At 49.6% G+C, this 27,193-nt stretch overlaps 1 protein-coding gene across 1 annotated transcript in view; it reads right to left on the reverse strand.

The window, feature by feature from the left end:
- Positions 1 to 2,981: 2,981 nt before the first annotated feature.
- Positions 2,982 to 27,193, reverse strand: part of SLC6A1 (solute carrier family 6 member 1) — a 43,119-nt gene continuing 18,907 nt past the window's right edge. The window contains exons 2-16 of the mRNA XM_027042643.2: positions 23,426 to 23,488; positions 21,496 to 21,825; positions 20,958 to 21,089; positions 20,064 to 20,164; positions 19,098 to 19,207; positions 17,285 to 17,417; positions 14,326 to 14,460; positions 14,003 to 14,106; positions 13,557 to 13,681; positions 12,078 to 12,190; positions 11,531 to 11,662; positions 9,957 to 10,059; positions 8,268 to 8,368; positions 7,259 to 7,426; positions 2,982 to 5,362 (exon numbers count right to left, since the gene is read on the reverse strand). Of these exons, the coding sequence (XP_026898444.2) occupies positions 5,258 to 5,362; positions 7,259 to 7,426; positions 8,268 to 8,368; positions 9,957 to 10,059; positions 11,531 to 11,662; positions 12,078 to 12,190; positions 13,557 to 13,681; positions 14,003 to 14,106; positions 14,326 to 14,460; positions 17,285 to 17,417; positions 19,098 to 19,207; positions 20,064 to 20,164; positions 20,958 to 21,089; positions 21,496 to 21,733 (1,800 nt within the window). The 5' untranslated portion in view covers positions 21,734 to 21,825; positions 23,426 to 23,488 and the 3' untranslated portion in view covers positions 2,982 to 5,257. The remainder of the gene's footprint in view (positions 5,363 to 7,258; positions 7,427 to 8,267; positions 8,369 to 9,956; positions 10,060 to 11,530; positions 11,663 to 12,077; positions 12,191 to 13,556; positions 13,682 to 14,002; positions 14,107 to 14,325; positions 14,461 to 17,284; positions 17,418 to 19,097; positions 19,208 to 20,063; positions 20,165 to 20,957; positions 21,090 to 21,495; positions 21,826 to 23,425; positions 23,489 to 27,193) is intronic.

Genomic DNA, 27,193 nt, shown 5'->3' on the forward strand with positions numbered 1-27,193 from the left:
CCCTGGACCGTCCCACCTCGTCCCAGACACCTCTAGTTCCTCTGCCCTCCTTATCGCACCACAGCACAAAGGACTTGCACTAGAAATGGACCAAATGGGCACGACTGTTCAGAGACTCGTGTCAGGGAAGGACCTCAGAGGGTTATTTGAAGAGATAGTGGCTTTCTCTGGGGTTGGGGTGGGGGGGGGGGTCTTTGTCATGTTTGTCTGCCCAGCATCTATTCCCACCTTCTTCCATTAGGGACCCACTTCCCTCCTCCCCCATTCTCAGTTCACATGCTTGGGCACAACTCATCCATCCCCCAGCTCGAGAGGTGGCCGGGGTGACCCAAGCCCACCAGTCAGTCCCTTCCATCACATCATCGGCCACACTGATCGATTAGGAGACAGGCCTGCAATCTAGGCTCAATGGGACTCAGTCCCAGGACTGTGACAGAAGTTTTGGGGATGAGAATCTCACTTCGTAGTGTGGTCGCCAATTTGGTAGGATGTTAGCCTGAAGCTTCTGGAAGCCTTTTCTCACTCCCCCATTAGCAACAGGAACAGTCGGAAGGTAAAGCTTGGGCAGAGAAAAGCAGACAGGTGGAGAGATGGATTCCCGATGCCATCCTTTGAGCACCTGGATCCAGCTGTGCCTGAAGCAAGAGCCCCTGGAAATTTTTATGAGTCAACAAATTCTCTTTTATGCCTAAGACAATTTGAGTGTCTGTCAGTTTCCTAAGGAGGTTGTAAAAGCTCTGAGTATTTAAGAAGAGGCCGTGTGGCTTTTCTTTGGATACTTGCTACGTAAAGGGTGGGAGGGGTCCATCAACAATACCTGAGAGTTTCTTGGAAATGCAGAGTCCGGCCTTACCCCAGACCTATGGAATCAGCACCTGCATTTTGACAGGGTCTCCTAGGTGATTTGTATGCACACTGCAGTCAGAGAAACAAGTCCCCAAAAGCAGTCCAAACGTCAGTAGAACCGGGTGACCTTTAAGATTCTGCCCGGTCCTGGGCCCTCTGACCTGTTTCTGTCTTCCCTCTGAGCTGATGACAGAGCAGCTGAGGAGGAAGCACCCCTGTGTGGGGGCAGAAGGGGCAGTGCAAAAAATCACTGTGGCCGTATTTGACCGGTGACGTTCACATTTTGGATTTTCTTTTCTTCTGTTTGTGCTTTAAATGCTTAGGGCTAAGGGATGCAGGGCCAGGAAGGGCATGGAAAGGAGAGTGGGCAGGAGAAGTAGCCAGAGAAAGAAATGATGAGAGCAGCTGGGACGCAGCCCTGGGAGGGAAGTGACTTCCTTAATGGAACCCTCCATCTGCTCTCCTGAGGGAGAGACACATTCTTTTTTGTGATGCCCGGAACAAAATCCTGGCTGTTGTTTTTTGGGAGAGCAGACAGAGGGGCCTTCTCCTACCTCCTTCAGAGACCGGGGTGGGGGGAGGAGGGGGAGGTTTGGGGGATGGGGAGGGGAGGCTGGCGGTGTCCTGTGGGCTTGGCAGGTAGTAGGCGCTCACAAACGTTAGCCAAGAGACACAACAATTAGATGCCACACGTGATCCTGGATCAGACAGGAATTGCCATAAAGGGCACTACTGCAGAAATTGGATATGGACTGTAGGTGAGGTAATCGTATTGCAACAGTGTGAAATTTCTCGAACTTGATAAACGTATTGTGATTATGTAAGGGGATGTCCTTTTTCAGAGGAGACATGATCGTGTTTAAAGACAAATAGGGTCCAACTGTCCACAGGCCACTCTCAAACGGCTTAGCAAAATCATCATTGTATGATTCTGATTATGATGTGTGTGTGTGTGTGTGTGTGTATGAGAGGGAGAGAGAGAGAAAAATTAAGGGAGGCCGTATTATATGCTCTACTTGCTTAAGCTAAAACCACGTTTCCCCAAATCCCCTTCCACGTATGGTTCAGAGTAAGAACTGGTTAGAAGCAACATTTGCCAAGATTTAGAAGGCAGGAGTGGAGCGGGAGCCATCACTTCTCTGAAGGCCTCCAGAGTCAGAGGCTGTGAGAGCTGGAAGTGCTCACGGAAGAGCTGGAGGGAGCTGGCTTATCCTTGCTGTCCCTCGGCCTGGGCCCTGCTGACCAGTGGCATGAGGCTGTCCATCACACATCCAGAGCTGGAAGCTCTGTGGAGGCACTGGCCTTCCCCAGGGCAGTACTTTACCCGCAGGTTCCAGGGAAGAAGGCAAACGCAGGGCCCCTGTGTTCAACGAGCTGGAAAAAAGCCAATAAAGGTACTAGAATATAAGGCTTTTCCTTCCTTCCGTGGTCTTTCTCTTGACCAGTCGTGGTGTTTTAGAATTTGCTACTTTATATCCTTCTAAGTAAAGGAAAATTTAAAATCTAAATCTTCAGCAGACGATCTACTGTTCATCTTTATACTCCGCAAATGCCAGTGGAAGAGCCCATAACTTCCATGTGAATTACAGACTACGTATTTCAGAACTTGTACACACACGTGCATTTCATTCTTTCCAGAACAGGAGAAACTGACACAAAACAGAGGTATTTTGATTTCACTTCCTGAGGTTTTCACATGCTGCCCATACCCCCAACTTCTGCTTTCTGATCAGGGAAAGAATGGGGTGCCGTATCTTTCCCTTCCCTTCCATGCCATCGTTTTCAGGGCAAGCGGTTGGCTCGTATGAGGAAGTGACTCAAGTAAGGAAGCATATGATGGGGTGCTGTTTCCTAGAGCCCTGCTGTCTTCCTTCTGGGTGGGAGGCAGCTTGCAGTTTAACAGAGAGTTGTGGCCTCTCAGAGCCCTGCTTACGAGTGAAAAAACCTCCCTTATGTAGCTCAGAGTCACTTTTTATTCACTCATTCCAGGGTTTTGGGAAGCCCAGCTGTATCTTTCCGGAGTTTTGAGCCCACATCTCTCTCCCTGATGGGGAAAAAAAGTTTTGTGTGTATGTGCTGCTGTTCCAGTGAACAAGGCTCTTGTATCCGCAACCCAAAGAACTGAAGGTCTGCCATCGTATATCATAGAACCTTTATTATTTTTCCTCTAAATTCTTAGAAACGTACATAACGCCCGTGCTCTAGTTATGACACCATTTATAGACATTTAAAATGCATCTTCATTTATAAATATTTTACATTTGGTCCATAGAACAGATAATTTTTCTAAATAATAGTGTAATTTTTTTTAAAACAGGCTCTGTATATAGTTTGAATATGTATATATTACATATATTTTTTTTATATAGAGATAGATTTACTTGATGTTCTGAGAATAAATCCTTATTGCAAAAAAAGCATATATGATAATACAATATCTTCTCCCCCAGGGCAAATACTAAAAAAAGGTACACATATTCACAGTTCTCACAGAAATTGTACGACACGGAATATTGTGCTATATAAGTAGGTTTGGATGGAAATCAGTTAGGGGATTTCTTGCCAAACATCTCAATTAGATTTGCTTACAAACATTAAGTACACTGCATTTATCTTGGAAAGACTTGGTCTTAGTTTCACATTGAAGGACAAAGAGAATGTCAGAAGTCTTCCTGCCCTTATTCTAAAGGAATTCACACAGGCTGGGGAGGTGGGACCATGAGACACAGTGAAGGGTTCCTTTCATCCTAAACCCTACAATGTAACAACACGTAAGCATCTTGATCATGGATTCACCAGTTGGCATGTGGGATGCCTTAGCAATGAGACTATTTTACAGATGACCTCAGGAAAAGGTCTGAGATTCCCTACACGTTACCAAGTAAGACCCTATATACCATGCGCGAGGATGAACGTATAGGTGTGTGCCTTTCTACGTGTACACGTACTTTTTGTTTTCTCTACAAGGATGTGCTTAATATTCTGAGGGTCATACCTTATTGCGAGAATTGGTATGCTGGTCACTGTCGGATGAGAATGACAAGAGATTAAAAAACCCACGGTCACAGTTAATTCACCATAATTATTAAGGATTAGTCGTAAAACACGATTTGTGAGCTAACTAGCTAAGGAGCTACGGGGCACAACACAGTTTGCTACATGGGAACCCATCTTCCTGGCAAATGAGAAACGCTGAGTCACCGGAACTTGCAAGAAAGTGTCTTTGCCAGATTTGCTGTCCACCAGCACCAGCACCACCACCACCACCACCACGGAGCCCAGTTCCGGAAAGAAACAAATAGTACTTCTCGAGGAAGTAGTTTAATCTTGGAAGCACTTTGGGGGGGGTGGGGGTGGTCTGGGTTAACACTAGCTCCTCAGTTAGTGGGCTGGGGAGATTTTCCTGGCAGTGAGGGGATTCCCGCTGAGGAATATGAATGAAGAAGGCAGCATTTTGACTAGGGGCGGCAGTGAGGACACAGCAGAAAGGGGAGCCAGAAAGAGAACCGCATCCATTTTGACTCAAGGACAGACGAACCTTCGCCTTGATTTCCTCCGCACCTGATCTGCATTCCATAAAATGGGGCAGCCTCAGAGAAACTGGGGCTCCTGATTCGGGAATTTCCCCAGAGGGACCTCAGGCCCCCAGAATGGCAATAAAAAAATCAATTGTGCTTGTGGCAGTTTTCCAAGGAGGGAGCGAGGGAGAGCTGGGCCGTCTGGAATGATGGCTGTCGGGCCAGGTGCAATCAGAATGGCCTGGCGGGAAGGGGGCAGGGAAGGACGCTCCACAGATTGCTGGAGATGCAGCTCAGGGAACAAGGATGGAGGTCCTCGGGTGGGGGGGGGGGGGGTTGTTTTGTCCAGCTGCCTCGGGAAGGATAAACAAAAAAATGAAAGTAAGAGCTCCGCAGGCTCCCTGCTTCGTACGAGTGAGCTCTCCCTGGAAATCCCCATTATACGAAATGCCCTTTTCGTGTGTACAGAGCAGCGTTCTGACGGAACCGAACTCCTGCGAAGTCCGAGATAAGAGTCGTGGGTTTCGGCAGTAAGAGAACAGTCAGGAACATGACTAAGAGCCTCAAGGTGTGTGGCCACACCACACCACACTCTCGGGCAGGATGAAAAGGATTTACCACAGTCACAAAGGCTGATTGCTTGATGCTTATGGGGCCGATTAAAAAGGTCACCAGCCTACAGGTGCTGGAGCCGTGGGGTATCTCTGCCCCTGGCGGGGCCCACCGGGGGTGTGACTGTCCCCCACCTCCCCTCTCTCTGCATGGTGATGATGTCTGGACTCGCCGTCACTCGAGGTAGGTTGAGACAGACGGTATCTTCAGACAGCAAGCGGTGGTCACGTTCAGCCAGGTCGGGGGGTGAGAGTGTCGGGTCGGGGAGCCGCCAGACGCCCCTAGATGTAGGCCTCTTTGCTGGCTGAGCCGCTGGCCTGGGGCTGCTCCGGGCCGTTCTCGGGGCGGACGATGTCTTCGCTGGGCTGGATCATGACCTGGATGCGCTGCAGGCGCCGGGGAGAATTTGGGCTGTGGGGGGAGGAAGACCGGCTGCTCCCTTCCCCCACCCCCCTTTCAGGTCTGTCCTGCCTGCCTGTTCTGCCTTCAGAGTGCCCCCAGACTCCAGCCTCACCCCCACATCCTCCATAGTCTCCCATGTTTCTACCCGGGCCGAGTGGCATCTGTCACATTTGGGTTATTGTAATAGCTCCCGGCTGGCCCTCTCCCTGCCGCTCCTGCCCTCCCCACCACTTACTCCACTCCAGCCACACTGGCCTCCTCACTGCTCCTCAGGCACGCCAAACATACACCTGCCTCAGGGCCTTTGCACTCGCCCTGTCTGGTACATCCTTCCTCTCAGATAATTAGACAGCTCAATCTCTACCTCCTTAGGTCTTGGCTCAGTGTTACCTTCTCAGCAAGGCCTTGCTCAGCACTCCCTAAAACCCCTTTCTACTTTATTTTTCTCCACAGTACTCATCCTTATCTAACACATTTTTATTTTGTTAATTGCTGGTCTTCCTCTACTAGAATGTAAGCCCCAGGAGGGTGGGATTTTTGCCTATTTTTCTCATGGCAAAATGTGTCTCTAGCACTGATAATACTGTCACATAGTAGGTGTTCAATACGTATTTCCTGAATGGATGTCCCACTACCTTCTCTACACATATTCCCCGAAGTCCTGTCCCTTCAGATAATGCACTGTCTTCAGAGATGCCCACCTCTGGGCCTTTGCACACAGGCTGAGCTCCCCTCCTCAAATGCACTGCCTTTGCCTCTCTGCCACTCCAAGACCTGGCCGCCTTTGGGCACTCAGCAGAGGATTATGGAAAATGAAAGCATTGGGCCTGGAGTTGGAAGAAGGGGCTGTAAGCCTCAGCTCCTCTAATGACTTAATGACTTACTGCAAGGGGTGGGGAAGTATTTTATCCCACCTGATCTCAGTTTCTCCATCTGTGAAAGGAGGAGCCTGGCCCAGGGGCTACACACAAACCTCCACCTTGTCCTCCTTAGGCCGCAGACCATAGAGCTCCCTCTTCTGGCTCTGATTGGTCTGGAAGGTCCATCTTGGTAGAAATAAGGTTGAGAACCACTGATCCCAGGCCCTCCACATTCTGATTATCCACCTCTCCTCAGTGAAATCTCAGCATGCAGTTACTCCATCAATGTCTCTAGCACTTGGGTACTTGCAACATGGCCTTGTTTCACTTGAGAAGTCCATATAATTTAACAAAGAGCTTGTATGGGCCTAGAATGTGCTAGTAGGCCCCTGCTGAGGGCAGCATGCTTTACATCATCTTTCCTCGAGGGTAAGACCATGTTTTGTCTTTATCAAGCCCACAAAAGAGGTCTGGAGTAAGCCCTCAATACATCCGACCCTACCCTTCACCTGTTTCAAACCTTTGAGGCTCCCCTCTGCCCTCAGGATAAAATCCAAAGTTCTTGTCCTAATTTTCAAAGCCCTTCATGAGCCTGACCTTCTTACATGCCCAACCTCATCTCTTATCATCCCCTCTGCACCCCTCTCTACCATTCAGTCACAGTGCTCTGCCTTCAGTTCACCATATGCAGTTTATACCCCTAGGCCTTTGCAAATGCTTCCTTTCCATCCCCTTCTAGAAACATTCTTTCTGTGCTTCTACTTTTACCGCTGGCTCATCCTTAGGCACCTTCTTAGCTATCTCCTCTTTCAAGAAGCCTTTCTTAACCCTCCCCAGCCCAGGCAGGGCTAACCCACCTCCTTGATTTTCCCAAATCATGGTACTTCTAACACCCTATTGTCATTGGATATTGGCCTATCTGTATCCTAACTAGACTGTGAGCTCCGCAAGGGTAGGGGGCTGTGCCCAGCACAGCAGGGTAAGGGGACTAGCAATCTAAAGGGTGCAGAAGGGGCTTACCTGCTTCAGAGAGCCCTTTAAGGTGAGGAACATGTAGGCCATGTAACCAGGGATGAGGACCATGGAAGACAGAGCCATGAGCCAGCCCACGCCCTGGCCCCACTTGGGGAAAACGTAGTTCCCCATGGTGAGAGGAGTCATCTGCACAGCGCTGAAAATGAACACGCCCTGGGGAGGGTGGAGGAGAGGGGATGGCGCAGTCAGTCACCCAGATTGGACAATCAAGGCCTCTTTCTAGACCCTGAAGCTGATAGGTCCATTGACCACCTCCTTCGCCATGAGGTTGACCCTCATAAGGGCCCAGTATCTTGAGAATCCTGCACCCAAGGCCACTGCTGGTACATAAGACATCTTTGTATAGAGTATAAAAAGGCACCCACTTCGGGTAGGACCAATAGCCAAAGGTTCCCTCTCTGTGAGAACCAGCAGAAAATGGCAGTCCTTCCAGGAGGACCAGTTTGAAGTTGGTGCCCTCTCTGGGAGGACCCTTCCTCCAAGATAAGCAGCTTGGCAAGCAGAATGAGGACTGGAAATCAGCCTCTGGTCAGCCATCAGCCGAGTGTCTTTGTGCAGGACACAACATACAGAGTGGCCTAGCCCCCACCCCAAGGACTGGGGCAGCCCTCCTAGGCCTGCTCATGCCTCAGCTTCCTCCTGCCTAAGGCAATGAAGGATGCTGAGAATAAGAGGCCTCCCGTGGTTTGAGCTTCAGAATCGGGCCCGCCTGGTTTGAACGCAATACCAACTAGCTGGGTGACGCTGGCAGGCTGAGCCTGGGTCCCTCAGCGGTAAAGCAGGGACAAGAATGCCTATTTTGCCGAGGTTTGTGAGGATGGTGTAACGTACCACAGTACCATGCAGGGCACAAAGCAGACGCTCAGCAAACGGGAGGCAGTAGTATTATTACGGAATGGGCGCCTTTGCTTCCAGAAGTTTCTCTCTGGACCTGAGTGGCCCCAGGGCCTGGTCTGGCCTCACGCTAACAGGGCTGGTCAAGCCTTGTCCTTACCGCTACAATGATTGGGGTGAAGAAGGACCAGCAGAGTTTCCACCAGATGCAGGGCCTGGAGCCAACCATCTCTTGGATGTTGTCATAGAATCGGTTGACACCTGTGACATTTGGAGCAAGAGCAGCAGGGATGAATGAGCTCGAAGCCCCAATCTGCCACTTTCTTGCAGTATGACCATGGGGAAGTCACCTGACCTCTCAGAGCTTCCGCTTCTTTGTCTGTAACAGGGGGCTAATGCTCCCTGGGGTCCTCGCGATCCAAGCATTCAATAACCAAACCCCCCAGCGTGTGGGTTGTATGGGAAAGCCAGGCACCTTCACATGAAAATACCCACCAACAAAAGGATATGCTCATAAAGATGTCCCCGCCTCTCTCAATGTCCCTCCCACCCAACAGCTAGCCTAGACATTCCTTCAAGCCTCTGCTGGACAGGGCGTTTTCCCCTGATGATCTGATGCTATAAGCAACCGGGGACAGACTGCAAAGAAGAACCTCAAAGCTGGCAGAAAATCACAGGTGTCATGAAGTTCCCAAGACTGACGTTGGGCATTGCCCGAATTCTAAGCAGAGCCACTGACCAGTGAGGATCTGACAGCGTTAGGCCAGTTGGGAGTGAGGCGGGAGATGACAAGGAGGAGGAGGAGGTGAAGAAGGAACAGTGGCTATCAAGGACTAAGAGGGACCCAGGAAAACGGTTCATAATCGTCTTGCTGTGATAATCAAAGTGCAGGGGAGGATTACTTTGGACTATCATGTAGCGGGGTCTGGAAACTTAGGCCATAAAAAAACACACACACACACACATAAAATCACTGTTTACTACATTCTTTGTTCTAAGGTAGTGCATACCTTTAATTATAGCCCCATTTTTGTTACATATTTAACTTCAGAACTTTTTTTTGTAGTTTGTTTGTTTTAAGTAGGCTTCATGCCCATTGTGGAGCCCAACGTGGGGCTTTGAATTCACGACCCTGATATCAAGACCTGAGCTGAGATCAAGAATCAGACGCCTGACAAACCGAACCACCCAGGAACCCCTGGTTTTACTTTTCTAGATAAAATCTCAAACACTCTTATCCCAAAATTTATGAAGAAACTTTGGCTCCCATTTCCAACGAATGTATTTAACCCGCCTTTATACCATCTTCTAAGCATAAATCTCCTGTGCTAACTTCATCAGATTGTTGTAAGGACTAACGACAGTTGACCTTTGAGCAATGTAGCAGCCAGGGGCGCTGATCCCCCAACATGCAGCCAAAAATCTGCATATAACTTCTGACTCTCCACAAACGTAACCACCAATAACTTACTGCTGAGTAGAAGCCTTACCAATAACAGTTGACTAATACACATTTGGTATGTTCTATGCATTATGTACCATGTTTTTACAATGAAGTAAGCTAGAGAAAACAAATGTGATTAAGAAAATCTGAAGGAAGAGAAAATACATTTATAGCACCGTACTATACTGAAAAAAGTATCAGAAAAAACACTGCACTATATTTACATGCAGAATAGGCAGACTGTGCCGTTCCAACCCGGGTTGTTCAAGGGTCAGTTGTAAACTAATGTATAGAAAGGGCTTGGTGTTCAAGTTGTCTTTGTTGAATGATAACTGAAGAAAGGAATGAATGACTGACTGAATGAATGAATGAGGGAGGGCAGGAGGAAGGAGAGTTGACACTCACCATAAAACCAGGAAATGGAGACACATTCGAAGAACACAAGGAAGAGTAGGCTCATGCCGCTGGCAGAGTAGTAATCAAACAGTTTGAAGACATAAATGCCTCCCTAAAAGAGGAAAAGCAGTAAGAGGGGGTCCACTTCCGGCCAGTGCCCAGGACACGCAGTTCACAGACCACACGGCCTTTGCAGTCTGGCCAGGTAAGTGTTAGACGATGCTGCAAGGAGAAGGCTTAAGGGAAGATTGAAAGAAGCATCGAGGGCCTAGTGACTATGAGAGGAGGTGATCACTTGCCTCCCTGGGAATTGGGAAGAAAATGTCTGGGGAAGAAAAACATCCCATTCCTGGGAATGCTGGAGGACTGAGAGAGGAGCTGGTCATTAGAGCCAGCTCTCCACAAAGTTAAATCAGTTGTGCCTCTTCCCTGCTTAAAACCTTCCATGGATTACACAAGACATAAATATAACACATCAAAAGTTGAGAGATTAAAATACAATACAATACAATATATTGCAATGCAATGCAGTACAATACAAAGTACAAATGGCTTTGGCCAGCAAGGTCCTGCATGATGTGGTTCTGCACCCCCAACCTCTGTCCCCTCACTCCCTCTGCTCCTCAAATTTACCAAGCCCATGCCCACCTCAGGACCTTAGCTCCTGCTATGCTTTATTCCCCCAGCTCGATCTTCCCCTGGCTGTCTCTTCCTTATCATTTGAGTTTCAGTTCAACTGCCACTTCCCCAAAGGGCCCTCTCCTGACTACTCTGTCTGAGGTAGCATCCTTCCCACTCTCACTGGTCATTCCCTGTCCCACTGCCCTTTTTGGGGGGGGGGGCACTGAACACTCTCTGAAATGATCTAATTTGTATGTCAGTCTTGCCCACCCAAGTGTAAGCCGCAAGAGAGCAGATACTGTGTCTGTCACGTTAACTGTTGAATCTCCAGTGTCATGCTAGGCCCATGGTGAGTGTTTAACAACTATGGAGGAATAAAGGAATAAATGAACAATATTCTGGGAATGAGCTATATTTGAATCCAGGGGTAGTTTTGCCGATCATAAAGCAGACCCACAGGGCTGAGCTCATGGCTTTAGGGTCATTTATATTTATTGTACAATTCATCAGCTATATGTATGCCTTCTGACTAGACCAGGAGGGCCTTGAATGCAGACAGGAGTGCTCATTAATATCGATAGAAAAAAGCAAAGTGGGAACAAGAAGAAGAGACAGTATTGATGTCAAAGGCTCAACTCCAGCTCGACTCTCCAGTTAATTTTTATGAGTTTTTAAAAACACAGTCCCTGTATCCCTTCCTCCAGGAAGCAGTCCTGGGTGCCCCTGGCTGGGGTAGGGGCTGTATTCTCTAGGTGTGTCTTATCATTTCTAACTCAGTGTGTGTGTTTCCCACCATCCCACCCTAAGGGCGGGGACCCTGTCTGACCCACTGCTGTGTGTACAGGGCTTGGAACAGAGATGGTACTCAACGAAAAGACGAAGGGTGACACAGTACAAGGCTGGGGTGGAGAGGACCTGGAAGTGGCTGCACCAGAGGTGAGCCACATGCCCAGTGAGCTCACCTGGGTGATGTTAGAGAGGCCAATCAGGTAGGACACGATGCAGACGGCAGCAATGAAGAGCTCCCTGCGGTTGCGGAGAAGTCTGGGATACTCGTCCACCAGGGCCGTGATAAAGCCCTCCACGGTGCAGAACTTCAAGGGGGTCAAAGGTCAGCCACATGCAGCGGACCCCAGCCCCAACCCACCCAAAGCCTGACTCTCTGGGGCAAGACCCAAGGGGTCCGGCAATGTCGGGATAGCAGGGCTAGGAGGGCCCCAGGATCCAGGCCTGATTCTGCCTCTGCCTCTCTTTGTGACCCTTCCCTCTGGACATCAGTCCAGGGAACTCGCCGGGGTCCTTTCCCTCTGGACATCAGTTTCCCCATCTGGAAAATGGGGAAAGTGGATGAGCTGATCCCTGAAGTCTCATGTGGTGGAACAGGCTAGGGGTCTGAAACTCTTGACCATCTTCCTGGGGGCCTGAGACAATGGCCTCCTCTCCCTGCTTATTCCCAGACCCACAAAGCTGGCTGGGGGCTCTTCAAAGTGCCAGGGAGGCCATCGTCACCTGGCTGTCAATGCCCAGCATCAGCAGCATTGAGAAGAAGAGGATGGCCCAGAGGGGAGAGATGGGCAGCTGGGTCACTGCCTCCGGGTATGCCAGGAATGCCAAGCCAGGGCCTGTGGAGCGAAGGGTAAAAAAGAAAACAAAAAAAGGTACTGAGCCCCTACAGCATACCCAGCACACTACCCACTTTCTAAGTTTTATTGCATTTCATCTTCAGAGTAACCTTTTGGGTGAGTGTCGTCAGCCCCCCTTTTCCTAGATGAGGATACAGAGTGCGTGTGGGCAGGGGAGGGGGTAGGGTTATGTCTGGAGACCAGGGTGCCAGTGAGATGAAATGAGGGACTTTGGTGGCTTGACCAGCAGTGGGGACAGTGCAGGTGCAGAGAGATGACCCAATGGAGAGATAGTGAGGAGGTGGAAAGGGCAGGTCCTGGTATTGGCTGGTTTGTGGAGTGAAGGTGAAGGAAGGGTCCAGAATGATGCTGGGGCTGTCCTGGCTCCTGGACGGTGGTACCTTTGGGGAGCATAGGGAAGGAGAAGGCTTAAAGAGATCAATATTGCGTTTGAGCATCTGGGTAGGGGGTAGTCAAGAGATCAGGGGAAACCTTAGAAGGAGAAGGAAAGAAACTGTATCCTCCCTGGGTTTGGTTCAGGAAAGGGGGGTGGCGGCTGGGGAGTCCCAGAGAAATGAGCTGGCCGTTGGAGGGAAGATGACATCAGTGGAGAAAGTTCCTTTCCACATGACCGGCCCAGTTCTCCATGATGGAGAAGATGCCTCCCTGAGCCTCAGGGCCTCTGCTGTGTACACAGTGGGGCCCTCATCTCACTGCTTTCTTGGGTGAGTAGGGAGGTGAGGGTTGCCTGGGGTTCTCCTGGGACCCTGCAGCACTGATGACTGTGTGGTGAACAGAGTGGGTACAGCCTGCTTTGTGAGGACGTGTTTGGCAGTGGGACAAAAGCAAAGATTCAGGCACTTTGTGTCAGGGTGGTGAGCATGTCTGAGTTGGAACAAGGTTTATATCCCAGGGGGCAAGAAAGCGTCTCTCTCCTCCCTGCAAAAGGCAGCATTGTGCTTGGAAGAGCCAGTATGGTCACGGGATTAAGAGCCCAGGCTTCTTGATCGGCTAGGTCGATGCTCAATTCCAATTCCATCACTTTTCTAGCTTGGAGAACGTGGTCCATGAGCCTGTTTCCTCACCTAGTAAATGGGATAACAAAAGCGTCCGCTCCATCGTGTTGGAAAGTTTCAGAGATGCTTTCCAACTAAAATGCTCCGTGCCCTGCCTGGCACATAGTGATGCTCAATGCCAGGGAGCCCACACACCACACTCATCCCTGTCTCCAGGCCTGTGTACTGGCTCTTCCCTCTGCCCGCAGGCTTGTCCCCAGGCTGCGGCTGGTGATGTTGACGATGGCTACAGATGCCGCGTTATCCCCTCCCACCCCAGGAGCCCGTGCCCTCCAATGTGCGGCCCGAACCTGAGGCCGCCACATCAGCAATGGACCTCTTGGTGACATGGGCCATGAAGCCCACGATGGAAAAGATGACAAATCCTGCGAACATGCTGGTGCACGAATTGATACAGCAGACAATGATGGAGTCCCTGCAGAGAGGAAAGGGCGGAGTCAGTGAGGGTGGGGCTGGTCAGGAGGCGAACTAGGAGCAGTGGTTAGGAGAGGTGAGGGATGAGGGGCAGGGGCAGAAAAGGATGCCTGGGAGAAGGGCCACAGGGCAGGTGCCCCCACCCCATCCCAGGGAAGGGGTGGAAGAGGAAGGAGTGGCCACAAAGGAATCGGCTTAGAGAGGAGTGGAGCTGAAAGTAGAGAAAGGCCAGGGGGCGTGGTCTGTACGGGGGCGTGGTCACGTGCAGGCTTGACCTTAGAGAGGCGTGGCCGGGAAGGAAGGGGCTCTTGGGCTCCCGCACCTGTAGACATTGTTGTGGAACGAGTTATAACTCCCGAGAGCGATCAGGGATCCCAGGCCCAGTCCATAGGAGAAGAAGATCTGGGTTGCCGCATCCAGCCACACCTATAGGTGGATGATCAAGAACTAGTCAAAATTATAATCATTGCCACAGTGCCCCATGGCCTTTTACACGTGGTAACCAGCTCTACCTGGCAACCATATTGGTTTCCATGAGGGATAGAGAGGTACAGGAACTTTTCCTAAAGCTGGTAAACGGTGGCTCAGGACTCAGGTGGGCCCTTCACCCGGCCAGAGGGGCGGGGCCCCGGGGAAGGCACTCACCTCAGAGTCGGACAGCTTGCGGAAGTTGGGCGTGATGTAGAAGAGGATGCCCTCCTTGGCCCCGGGCAGCGTAACTCCACGGAAGAACAGGATGATCAACATGATGTATGGATAGGTGGCGGAGAAGTAAACCACCTGGGAGAAGAGTTGGCAACGAGGTCGTCACCCCCACTCCAGCGCGCCCATTCTTCCCCTCCCCCCACTTCACCTACATCAGTATCTCCTGTGGCCCTGGGCTTACTTCCAGTTCATCTTCCTCCAGGAAGCCTTCCTGGATTCCTAACTGGCTGTGTTTGCCCACTTTTCTGAAGCCTCTCCTTGGAGTATGAACGAACCAGCTCAGCACCTGGAGTTTCCTTCCCTCAACCTCTCCTTTATTTTTTGACTTTTGTCTAAATTGTTCAAGTACAATATGGTGTCAGGAAAATTTTACACACACACACACACACACACACACACACACACACACACACACACACAAAGTTCCCTTTAACAGCTCCTAGAATTTAAGTTACATGAAGGAGAGGGCTTGTCTTGTTCAGTTCTGTTTTCCCAGTGCCTAGAACGGCCCATGGTATATAAGAGACACTCAATAAATGCCTAGTACATAAAAGCATGGGGGTGAACATTTTAATGTTCCTTTTTGAGAATTTGCTTTGCATATATGATCACATTTTCTTACAAAGTGATGCTCAAATTATGTACTTGCATCTTCATTTAACATGTTTAAAATTCAAAAACACAGTACATACAACTTTATTTGTTTACTAAAAATTGTTTTATTGTCTCTTAAAAATGTGATATTTAATTATGCAAAATAGTCCCTCAGAAGGCTCTACCATCCTTTTTAAAGTTTCCCCTACTGTTATCCATTTATGTGAATTTCACTAACTTTTATGCATTTTATATGAATGTCACTAATACAACATTGGATACCCCTATATATAAAACTTTGTCCAGAAAATTATTATACCACTCTTGGGAAAATTTTGTAGAAGTAGAATTAATGACTAAAAAGGGATAAATTTCTCAATGGCTTGTGATCCATATTGCTCAATTACCTTCCAGAAACCGAACTTTGTCCAGCATTTCAGAGCGCACCTTCCCCACAAAGGTGCCAGCACTGAGTATAATCATTAAAAAGTACGTGGGTTTTTTTTTTTTTTGCCAAATTGATAATCAAAAGACTGATGTCATTGTCTGAGATTACACTTCTTTGTCCACTGTTGTGAAAGACCAGTTTTCAAGTTCAATAACCCTTGTATTTCATAGTTTCATTTCCCTCAATGGATCTGAGATTCTTCAGGGTTAGCAAAGGCAGCCATAATCCACTAGAAACACCACTGTACTTGGAATTAGGAAAAAGGAATTTGAAACACCTGCAGCACCTATAAGCTGTGTGACGTTGGATCAATTTCTCATCCTCTCTGAACCATGCATTTTCTTGTCTGGAAAATGGATACAATCAACCTGCCTACTCAGAGGACATACAACATGCTTAATATATATTGCCTAGGTCTTACACTTTAATCTGTCTTCCATGTTCAGAATGGAGTCAGGTATACACTAGGTGCTTAATAAGTGTTTACTGTTGGATTGGACGACTCACTCAAAAGATAACTGATATCATGGATTGTCTACATAGTATATGGTACATGGTGGCTAGGCATATGCTACATATTCTGCATAGATTATTCTCCTCAGTCTTTATGACAACCCTGTAAGGTACTGTTATTGTATCCATTTAACAGATGAGGAGACTGAGGCACAGAGAGGTGAAATAGATTGCCCGAGCACACACAGCTAGGAATCAGGGGCCTGAGATTCAAGCTGAGCTCTATTTCTTCCAGTGCCTTTAGCCCCTACATTCTTCTGTTTCTTAAAATCGGGATGGGAGACCCCTGTGCCCTCCTCCTGACTGCCTAGTCTAAGGACACATTCGAGAGGTTTTGACACTGGATTTGGAACTGAGAACCTGGTAGGTCCAAAGGTCCCACCAGACTGGAATTGGTGAGTTTTTCACCACCTGCACTCATGCCCAAGCATGTTTGTTAAGGTTCTGTTTTGCTTACATCAGCTTAGGTAGTCTGGACCTCCCTGCTCTTGCCTGATTCAGTTCAAATCCCTTCTCTCCCTTATTCACTATAAGAACTCAGACAGGTCTCTAAGTTCCCTTCAGGCTAGGGCCAGTGACAGGCTGAGCCATCTTCTGACCCTGGACTCCTGGGGTGGGGCTTTAAGGAGAAAGGAATGGGAGTGAGGCCAGTCCCCTTACCCCAACTTGATTGGCAAGCTCCCCAGATGTCCCCAGGATGGACCTCCCCGCCCCTCCAAGCTTGACCTGCTCTGCCCTTGCCAATAATAAAAACAAAACAAGTACAAGTACAATTCCTCTCGCTAGCTGCTTTACAAAATCATCACCCCATTTGATTTTCATGACAAACCAACAGATGAGCCCCATTTTTTAAAGAAGGAAATGGAGTTTCAGAGCAGTGACCTAAGGTCACCTAGCCAGGTAAACAGGGAAGTTGGGATCTAAACTCAGGACTGTTCCAGAACAGGGCCTGCGTATCTAACCATTCATTGATCCATTTCTGATGTTCCTCAAAGGCTGGGATGTGGAATATTCATCTCTGGATCACCCTACAAGGCCTGGCTCAGTGGAGATGTGTGGGGACAGTGTGTTCAATGGTCCTTGAGCAAAGTTTGCCACGTGTTTTGTCATGGCTCTGTGTAACTGTCTGACTTGCATTGTGGTATGTAATCCTCAGAGCTGCCCAGAAGGTAGGTAGCGTTATTATTCCCATTTTACAGGAAAGGAAACCAAGGCAGAGGGAGATGAAGAGAACTGCTTCACTCCAGGTTCGATGGGATTCCTTGAGGTGCAGACTCCTTGCCCAGAGCAGAAATCCCCTTGTAGATCTATCCCCTTCTGGTCCCCACTGTGCACAGGCCTTACCTTTCCAGTCCAGCCAACACCCTTCCAGATACAGAAATACACAAGGATCCATGCGATGGCCAGGGTGATGGCCAGAGGCCAGCGGATCTGACCTGGCTTATCTAGCCCGTCTGTCATCTGATGCATATTCCGCCTGGTGGAACAGTGGAGAGAGCAGAAAGTCACGTGGGAGCTGGAGTGACCTGGGGGTACCCCGGGACTGAACACAGATGACATCCTCCACTGGGACTGTGCTGACATCTGTGGTCACTGAGATCCAGGAGCTGGCTGGAGACCGTGGGGTCCATTATACTAATTGGCAGAGAGTGTGCTATTTGCTCAAGGGACCTGCCGGAACCTTAGTCTGGCCACCTTTATTGCTCACCTGTTTGGCTGCAGTGCCCTCCTAGCTAGACCTGCACCTTCATTTTTGCTCTGTCCCCACTCCCTTCTAGCCCCAGAGACCCTTCTAAGTGGTAAGTCTGATCGTATCACTCGCCTGCTTAAAACCCTACAGTGAATAGCTCTTTACTTCCTCAGCATGAAGCCCAGCCTCCCCAGGCTGACCTTGCAAGGCCCTTCTGGGCTGGCCCTACTTTTCTCTCTAGTCTCAGCACCCCCTGAAGCCCCTCAAACGCTCATCAGCCTGGATGACTCCCATCCCCTCACCTGTGCCTGGCTTGCGCTCACCTGCCTCCAAGCCTTCATGCATTCTCTTCCTCCTGCTGACACCTGTCCTTCCTATGTGGTTTTCATCCTTAGATGTCACTCCTCACCTGGGCTGGTCCAGGTACCAACTTGGGGCACCTCTAGCCTCCCGTGCATCCCCCCCCTTAGCCTTGCTCATCTAGTGTTACGACTGCCTGTTTGCTTATGTTTGCCATGCCTCTAACCACACTGCACACAGTAAGCACTCAAGAAATGTTTACTGAATAAATGGCTGAATGCAGTCCAGAATGGGTATGTGGCAGATGCTGGAAAGAAGCAGAAGCCAAAGAATCTAATTTTATTTGTAAGGAGACCAACCTAGCCAAGGACACTTCTGCACAAAGACTAGCATCACGTGTTCTGACACCTCCTGAGAACAGTTCCTCCTGGCAGCTTATCTAAGGTGCTGTGGAACCTTTCAGAGTGCTCCCAGACCCTTTCAAGCTACCCAACACAAATGCCTCCTTCATGCCAAAAAGATTTGGATCCCAAGGCCCCTTTTAGTAATCAATATCCCAACACACAATCTATGATGTGCTCTCCTGAAGATACAATCAGCACGGCCTTCAGTATGTACAGTGTGTGTGTGTGTGTGCGCGTGTGTGTGCGCGCGCGTGTGTGTGTGTGTGTGCGCATGTGTGCCTTTAGTCCAAACAACTCTGGGTTTCTAAGTAGACTGGACTGGTTTTCAGGATGAGCTGGGATTTTGTTGTCCTCTCCTGGCAATTCTCCCTGTCCTGTGCTGGTTACTCCCTTCCGGGGACTCACTCTTCACCCTTGTCCATTCTGTTCTGTGCCCTGGGAGGCTGGCTGCTATGCCTGTATGGCTGGCTCCCTTGTCCTCTGGCTTCTAGCTAGGTTTGACCAATGGCAGGAGCCACTGGTCAGGAGGAGAGAGAAGGCAGGAATTCATTCTCTGTACTGAAGCAATTCATTCTCCCTAGTTTGTAACTAGTGGCCCTTTCCATGGCCCAGCTCTCTAGGAGGGAGAAAGGGACTTCACTCTCCCTCGCTTCCCCCTCAGCCCTGCGCACATCATCAGCTCCCATCACCCTTTTGAGGGCACCTCTGTCTCCTGCTGGCCCTGGCTGATAGGCACCCCCACCACCGATGGCCCCACACTTACTCCCAGAACTCTACCACGGCGCTGGTCATGTTGGTGGTGTTGACGACGCTGTAGTTGGAGAAGCAACGGTCTGTGTTCCAGGGGTTGTCACACTGTTTCCACGGCAGCGTCTGCAAAGGCACAGGGGCATGGACAAACACAATTGAGCCCCCAGGGGATGGCAACAGTGGTCCCAGTGCACCTCGTCCATCCTCACAGTCCCCCGAGCCTCCTCATAGCCATCCATTACCTCGCCTCCCCTCTCCAACAGCTCTCAGGTGCAGGTCTTGTTGAGATCCCCATTTTAGAGACCAGAGAGGGGCAGCAACTTGTTCAAGATTGCACAGCTCCTAAGTGTCAGAGCTGAAACTTGAACCTTGATCATATCCCTCTGAAAACCAGCTTTCTGAGCGGCACCACAATATCTTGTCTGTTCATCTGGGGGCCGCTTCCTAGCTATGTGACCTTGAGTAAGAGATCTCGCAGTTAACATCTGCACACTGATGTTAACAGTGAACACTTTACGGTACTTGTTCTTTGTGAGGTACAATCCTAAGCCTTTTGCACATATTTACTCCTTAATCCTCACAACAACTCTATGAGCAGGTTTCCTTTCTACCTTCATTGTATAAATAAGCACTGTGGCTCAGAGAGGTTAAGTTTCTTTCTCGAAGTTGCACAGCTGGTATATCCTGGGGTCAGGATTGGAACCAAGGAAGTCTGGGTCCGTATGAAATGAGCTAACAAAAGCCACCTTAAGAAGGGTGTCAAGAGGAGTAGATGTTAGCCCCCATGAAGCACCTGGCTCAGTGGCTGGCCCAGAGCAGCTGTTGGTGCTACAACTTGCAGGGAGACAGGGACCACTGAACACAAACCACACCCTCCACCCAAGGAACAGCACTGTGAGCAGAAAGGTAGTCCCAGTAGACAGAGAGCAGGCTCTGGGTCTGGCTCCTTCTGGAGGGGGCGGTGCAAGGGTCCACTCACTGTGGTGAAGGAATTATACAGGTAGTAGATGGCCCAGGAGATGATCACGATGTAGTAGATGTTCAGCCAGAACGACAACACAGCGGCGGCAAGGCCCACACCTGGGAGTGGACACGGCAGCATGACATTTCATAGAATAATTACATGGGGCGCCTGGGTGGAGCAGGTCATGATCTCACGGTCTGTGAGTTTAACCCCTGCATCAGGCTCTGTGCTGCCGGCTCAGAGCCTGGAGCCTGCTTCGGACTCTGTGTCTCCCTCTCTCTGCCCCTAACCCACTTGCATTCTGTCTCTGTCTGTCTCAAAAATAAATAAACATTAAAAAAAATTATAACACTCCAGTGAGTGCCATTCTTATCATTTTCCATGATGCCCACCAGCTCACTGGCCCTTGGAGACAGGTGTTATTGAGGCACTGAGGCTAAGAGAGAGGCAGGAACTTAGCTAAGGTCACACACACCTGGCAAGTGGGGACTTGGGTCTGCGGCCCAGCACTGGCTGGTTGCAGGTGGGGCAGGAGTCTGAGCTTGCCAGACAAGAATGCTTCTCCACATATCTATCTGAGTGTCAGGCACTGAGTAAGGAAGCAAAGAAAATTGCACCAGCCCTGGCTCGGGAAATAAGTTCACAGGACAGCAGGCTGGTGTGTGTGTGTGTGTGTGTGTGGGGTGGGGGGGCCTCTGCACTGGGCACTCCTGTCCACCTCCCTCACCCTAGATTATAGTCAATGCCACCATCTATCACCTGGCTCCTTGTGAGGGCTCCACTCTGCTCAGATGCGAACCGAGCAGGTCCCCCTCTCCAGTGGGGATGGAAGTGCCGGGAAGGGCCTGGTTTCACCATAGTTCTGTGGGCAGGGGCACCAGCACATGGCCCCCCACTCTGCAGACTTACCCTTGAACATGGGGGCCAGCTTCCACACCCCCAGGCCCCCGATGGATGTGTACTGGCCCAGGGAGCACTCCAGCAGGAAGAGAGGGACCCCCGCAAAGATAAGGGTCAGGAAGTAGGGGATCAGGAAGGCCCCTGTGGGGTTGAGAAGAGAGACGCTCGTGACCCCAAGGCTTTGGAGAAGCCCCGGTCAGAGGGAGCATCACGGCAGGGCGTTTTCGGGTCCCGGCCATGATATCCTTACCCTCTGCCTCAAAAGCAGCACCCACAGCCAAACTGAGGTCCAAGGATGTCCTTTGCTCAAACTATGTCCCCCGTTCTTTGCAAAATGAAGAGGTGAACTTTTTGGTGGTGTTAACAAAGGACACTTGTCCTTTTGGGAATCTTTTGGTTAAGGGACAAGAAACAGGAAATGGGGCCTGGTACTCCCTTTGGAGTCTTTAGGGGACCCCTTCCCCTGAGTTTGCCCCAGAAAACGCCCAAGTGTGACACTCTCCAAGGGGTCCAGGCCCGGCTGGGAGGTTGCCAGGCCAGCACCTACCACCTCCGTTTTTGCCGCAGAGATAGGGGAATCTCCAGACGTTGCCCAGGCCGATGGCATAGCCCACACAGGACATGAGGAAGTCGAAGCGGCCCTTCCACGTGTCCCGGTCTGGAAGGTCCGCTGCCTTCTTCTGCACCTTGACCACCAGAGTTTTGGGCTTGTCATTGGCCACAGGGGCCTCGCTGACCTCCGTGGAGATCTGCCCGTCGGCCACCTTGCTGCCATTGGTCGCCATGTCTCGGAGTTTGGACACAGAGGTCCTGGCAGATGGACGTGCGATGTCGGCCCCGGTCCACGCGGACAGCAGTTTTGCGGCTCAAGGTCACCCTGGGAGAAGAGAGAGGTGGGGTGATAGGCACAGAAGGGTGGCAAGATCCTGGAGTTGCCCCAAAATTACAAAAATAAAATAACCCCAAACAACCTAGGAGCTGGAGAAGGCTCTCTCATAAGCCCTCTTTCTCCTAGAGGAAGGGCAGTACCCTTTGTTTCTAGACTTGTGCGTGGGGATGTGGTGTCTTCATAGCTCCTGAGCTAACGTCAAACCTGCATCTGCGTCACATGCCCTCGTTATGGGTCTTGCTCAGAGAAGAAAACTGAGGAGACCAAATATTCAGACAGAAATATTAAGTGTTCCTTATCTTTGCCTCGTGGGGTACAACTAGATTTCTCATTCCCTGAGGTCATAGTAACCATGACCAATGTAATGGTGGGGCTTAACCATGGGCTGGAACAGGGAGGTGACCCAGCTACAGGTGGTGAGTGAAGGCGGTACACCCCTTGTGCACCCCAATGTTTATAGCAGTGCTATCAACAATAGCCAAAGTATGGAAAGAGCCCAAATGTCCATCTACGGATAAATGGATAAAGAAGATAAGTGGATAAATAAAGAACACACACAATGGAGTATTACTCAGCAATCAAAAAGAATGAAATCTTGCCATTTGCAACTACGTGGATGGAACTGGAGAGTATTATGCTAAGTGAAATTAGTCAGAGAAAGACAAATACCCTATGACTTCACTCATATGAGGACTTTATGACACAAAACAGATGAACATAAGAGAAGGGAAGCAAAAATAATACAAAAACAGGGAGGGGGACAAAAACATAAGAGACTCTTAAATACACAGAACAAACTGAGGGTTACTGGAGGGGTTGTGGGAGGGGCAGGGGCTAAATGGGTAAGGGGCATTAAGGAATATACTCCTGAAATCATTGTTGCACTATATGCTAACTAACTTGGATGTAAGTTAAAAAATAAATTTAAAAATATATTAAAAAATTGAGTTATGATAATAGTATGTCCCTCATTGGGCAGTGTTCTTTGCTTATTCAATGAGGACCCTGCGCCTGGCAAATGGTGGGAACTTGTTACTATTTTCTCAGCAACCCCAAGCCTGGCCACGCTTCCAAGTTCTTTGTGAAACTCTGTCACAATGCAGATTCCCAGGTCACACGCCAGATGTCCCACATCAGAATCTCAAGGAGATGCATCCTGAATCCATACATTTAACAAATTCTGCAAAAGGAGGTTCTTATGCTGGGAGCCAGTCCCAGCCATCAGTTGAAGAAGGACCACTAGTTTACATGACCTCTCTGACCCAAGATATATCTCACCTACACCCTGCACTCTCCTTACCTCTTTAGTTCCAGAGGCAGCGTGGGGTAGAGGACAGTGTATGACGTTGGGCTCGGTCCCATCCTGGATTCAAATCTCCAGTCTGCCTTTTACAAGCTGAGTGACCCTAAGCACTGTTTTTTATTGCTCTAGCCTCAGTTTCTTCATCTATATAATGGGAGTAATCTTATCTAGCCTGTAGAAGGGTGGCAAAACTAAGCTTTAATAGCTGTAAGAGTACTTTTCACCTGACTGGTTTACAGAGAGAACTCCACAAATGGTTGTAATGATTTTGGTTACAGATGTTACCTGATGATTTTCAGTGGTGCATCAGCTCCAGAGCAGTGCCCTCTGCAGCCCCTGGGTGGGATCCTGAAAAGCAGACATGAGGAGGGACCCTGGTGAGCTGGCAGGCAGTACCTAATGGGCAGCCCTGGAGGGAGAGCGGCAGGGGTGCGGGAAGCCTCTCTCTGAGCGCCCCTGCCGGGTGACCACGTGAGTCCATGCAGTGTGGTGCTGGCCACGGGGCACTGGGAACATGCTGGAAGGGGCCTGCTGCCCTCTCAGGACCTTGCCTTGAGGGCAAGGCAAGGATGTCACTCCATCATTTTATGAGAAGGAAAAGAGAAGGCGACAGAGAGGACGCAGCTCCTCAGGGCCCAAATGGGAGCCGGCGAACTCAGCCGAGATTTTTCTCCATCCTCCAACCAAACATGCAGAAATGTTGTAAAAGACCACCTTAAGAACACGTGAGATGGTACCTTGTTTTATGGAGTGAAAAAAGCAGACCTCAAAATAGTTCATTTAGTATGATCCTAATTTTGCCCACTCCCCACCCCCAAATCTGTTCATTAAAAAAAACCCTCCAAGACCCAAGGGATATATCCTAAGGTATTCACAGTGATTAGATTATAAGAGTTATTTTTATTTCCTTTTTGTGTGTGTGTGTGTGTGCTTTTCTGGATTTTTAGAATTATTTCTAAATTTCTGCAAAAAATTACATTTCTAAGTTTCTATAAGACATTTTTAAATTAATAAAATCATGCAGAATAAATGTATGGAATCCCCAGGGCTCACAGGAATGTGTGAAGCACTGGTTTGAGGTCTGAGATGTAGGAGGGGAGCCAAAGCAATGTGCAGCCTCCTCCCTCAGCGCTGCCCCGCTGGGGGGACCCTGGGGGCTGTGCACCCACCTGACGGCCCCTCACGCGCAGTCCTCATTACCAAACACCATTGTCTCTTCCTAGAGTTCACAGAAAACCAGACCACCTTCAGGCCATCGAAACTTTACTGCCAACCTTGTTTCTTGTTCTCAAGGATGACCCACAGCCTTGTCTCAGATGCCCATCTAGCTCCTGACTTGGGCCTGGCGCCATCAGAAGGAACTCCAGACTCAGGTAGGGTGACCTCCCATTGTCAGGGATGGTAGCTCATTCTGTAGTCTACCAGGAAGTCTTGGGATATGCAAGAGAGAGAGCAGCATCAGGAAAAGGGGAGGCTAAAATGGAACCCCTTTTGTGGGGGGGGGGGCAGTTAGCCATTCACTATCAAAGCAGTGATGCCCTTTACTGTCCCCATGACCTACCCTTGTGGGCTCCAGCCACCATGTTTGTCCAAAAGGATCCAATCACCTTGGACCAGGGCTGATCACCTGACTCTGGCTAGTCAATCAAAGCTCCTTGCCTGGGAATTTGGCATGAGACTGAGAAAGAAGACCAGCCTCTCCCATCTATCTGCTGAGAAGGAAGGAAATCAGAGGTCCAAAGACAGAGAGAGAGGAGTACCTGCGTGGCTCAGTCGGTTAAGTGTCTGACTCTTGACTTGGGCTCAGGTCATGATCTCACAATTCGTGGGCTCGAGTCCTACGTCAGGCTCTGTACTGACAGCGCAGACCTGCTGGGGATTCTCTCTCTCTCTCTCTCTCTGCCCCTCCCCCACCCATTCTCGCTCTAAAAATAAAGAAATAAACTAAAAAAAAAAAGATGGAGAGAGAATCTTGGAAGCATTTGTGTCAGCCATTCCAGGCTTTCTTAAGGCTGGGTTACATACCTGTGTTTAGAGGTTACAAAGGAAGCATCCCCATAGCGGTAACATAAATTTCCTGTTTGCTCCCATTGACTCAAGAGGATTCCTGCTAAAGTCTTGAATCTCTGCTCCCTTACCACTTGACCAAGTTCTCTGTAGCCTACGGGAACAACAACTTCCGGCCTCCACTCTGGATACATTTGTTGATTATCCACAGAGAGTCAAACCAAACTAAAATTTACGGTGCTGTGCACTGGGGCCTCAGATTGCCCCACACCACTCAGGGAGAGAGACAGACAGAGTGACAGGCAGGCAGGCAGGCAGACAGGTGCCCCTCTGGCCTACTCCCAGGAAGCAGGGGAGATGGCAGGGTGTGTTTAAGGGGGAAACACGGTGTGTATGTCCTTTGAAGAAATCATTCAACATTGACACACAGGAAAGGTGGAAGGTCAGGAGGAAGCAGAGTTCTGGTTCACCGGGCGGTTTATTCCACCACCCTCTCCATGAGTACATTTAGCATCACCTCGTGCAAAGGCCAGAGAGATCAGAGTCCATGGCTACTTGAAGAGCTCAGCATGAGAGAGGCATACATGCTATCTTCAGAATATGAGAAAGATTTAGCCAGATGCCTGTAACTGCCCTCTGAAGAGCCACGTCTCCACGTGTACAGCCTTCCTTTTAGAAGACGTGCAAAATGTGAAGGTAACAATATAAGGCCACGAACTGATGTAACTGGTGTTTCTTTGGGGATCCCCATGGAGAAGGCCCTCTGGCTTGCAAGGCAGTGGGACAGACGGCCCTGGGGCTACATCAGAGACCTCAGCTCCCCTTCACATTTACTAACGCTGGGCAAGTTCCACCCCCTTTTTGATCCTCATCTGTAAAATGGGGCGGTGAAGGGTTACATGAGATCATGCATGTAGAGCAGGGGAAGGAATACCTAGCTCAGAGTGAGTGCTTAGGAAATCTCAGCCCTCATCATCACTGTGATTATTTCTGTATGTGTGCGGATTGTGGTTCCAAATCTAGGTGTCACAGCTTCCCAGAAGGCCATCGTGGTAGTGACGATGGCAATACCACTACTAAGAGCAGCTAACATTTATTGAGGGCGTATCATCCGGTCCTTCACAGACTTTCAGCATTTTCAGACTGATGGAAATAGTCCTTTTAGCCTCCAGGGGGGAAACTAGCTAATGAGAATGTCAAATCTCCATGCTTTGGGTTCTCTGTATACCAACTTAGGAGTGGTCTAGCTGATCACCTTGGGCCAGTCGAAGCTGGGAGTGGTACGTTTGTGTGGTCAGTTAATAAAATAAAGAACTGTTCTGTAATAAGTCAAGTCTGGCAAGAAAAAGACAGTCCAAAGCATCTAGTAGATGGCAGGAAAATGATCAAAGGGCCCCTGTTCATTAAAAAGCCTAGGGCCCGATGCTTACAGACAGCACATTCAGAAGCGGCCTCGCTAATACCCCCCAAGAATAGCTTCTTGCCAATTTTCATTCCTGACACCAGCTGGTTAACCTGTCGCTCCCTTTCTCCGAAAAACGGCACATGGAAAGCACAGGCATGTTCAAGTTCACAGCAGAGGAATCTGGCTGTCTTTCTAGAAACGTAATGCTCTCTGAAGCAGGAGCCAACCTTCTAGCCAGTTGCTATTTCCCCTTTCCCGAAACAGGTTCCTGCGCTTTGCCGCCAGGGGCTGCTCAGTGTTGAGATGGCTCTGTGGACCCACCGCCGTGAGACCACGCATTTCTTCACCAGCCTGGACAGTGCCATTCTGCAGCCCTCCTCCACCTGCCGACGCAATGGGTAATAGGAATGCCTCTCACCACCTCGTGATTTGGGACATTTTTCCAAGGCCCACTTCCAGAGCCTTCTGGATCTTCCCCATCAGGTGACAATATTCCACAGACCAAGAATCTGGCTACGTGTTCCTCCTTAATACTTTTCCATGTTAGCTGAATTCCACCGAAGTTAACATTCTAAAGGGCACTGTTAAGGTGTGACCGCAAGTGACCCATTTTCCACTTTCGCTCACCTACTCATTCACTC

The sequence above is a fragment of the Acinonyx jubatus genome, chromosome A2 (assembly GCF_027475565.1).
Source record: "Acinonyx jubatus isolate Ajub_Pintada_27869175 chromosome A2, VMU_Ajub_asm_v1.0, whole genome shotgun sequence".
Taxonomy (NCBI): domain Eukaryota; kingdom Metazoa; phylum Chordata; class Mammalia; order Carnivora; family Felidae; genus Acinonyx; species Acinonyx jubatus.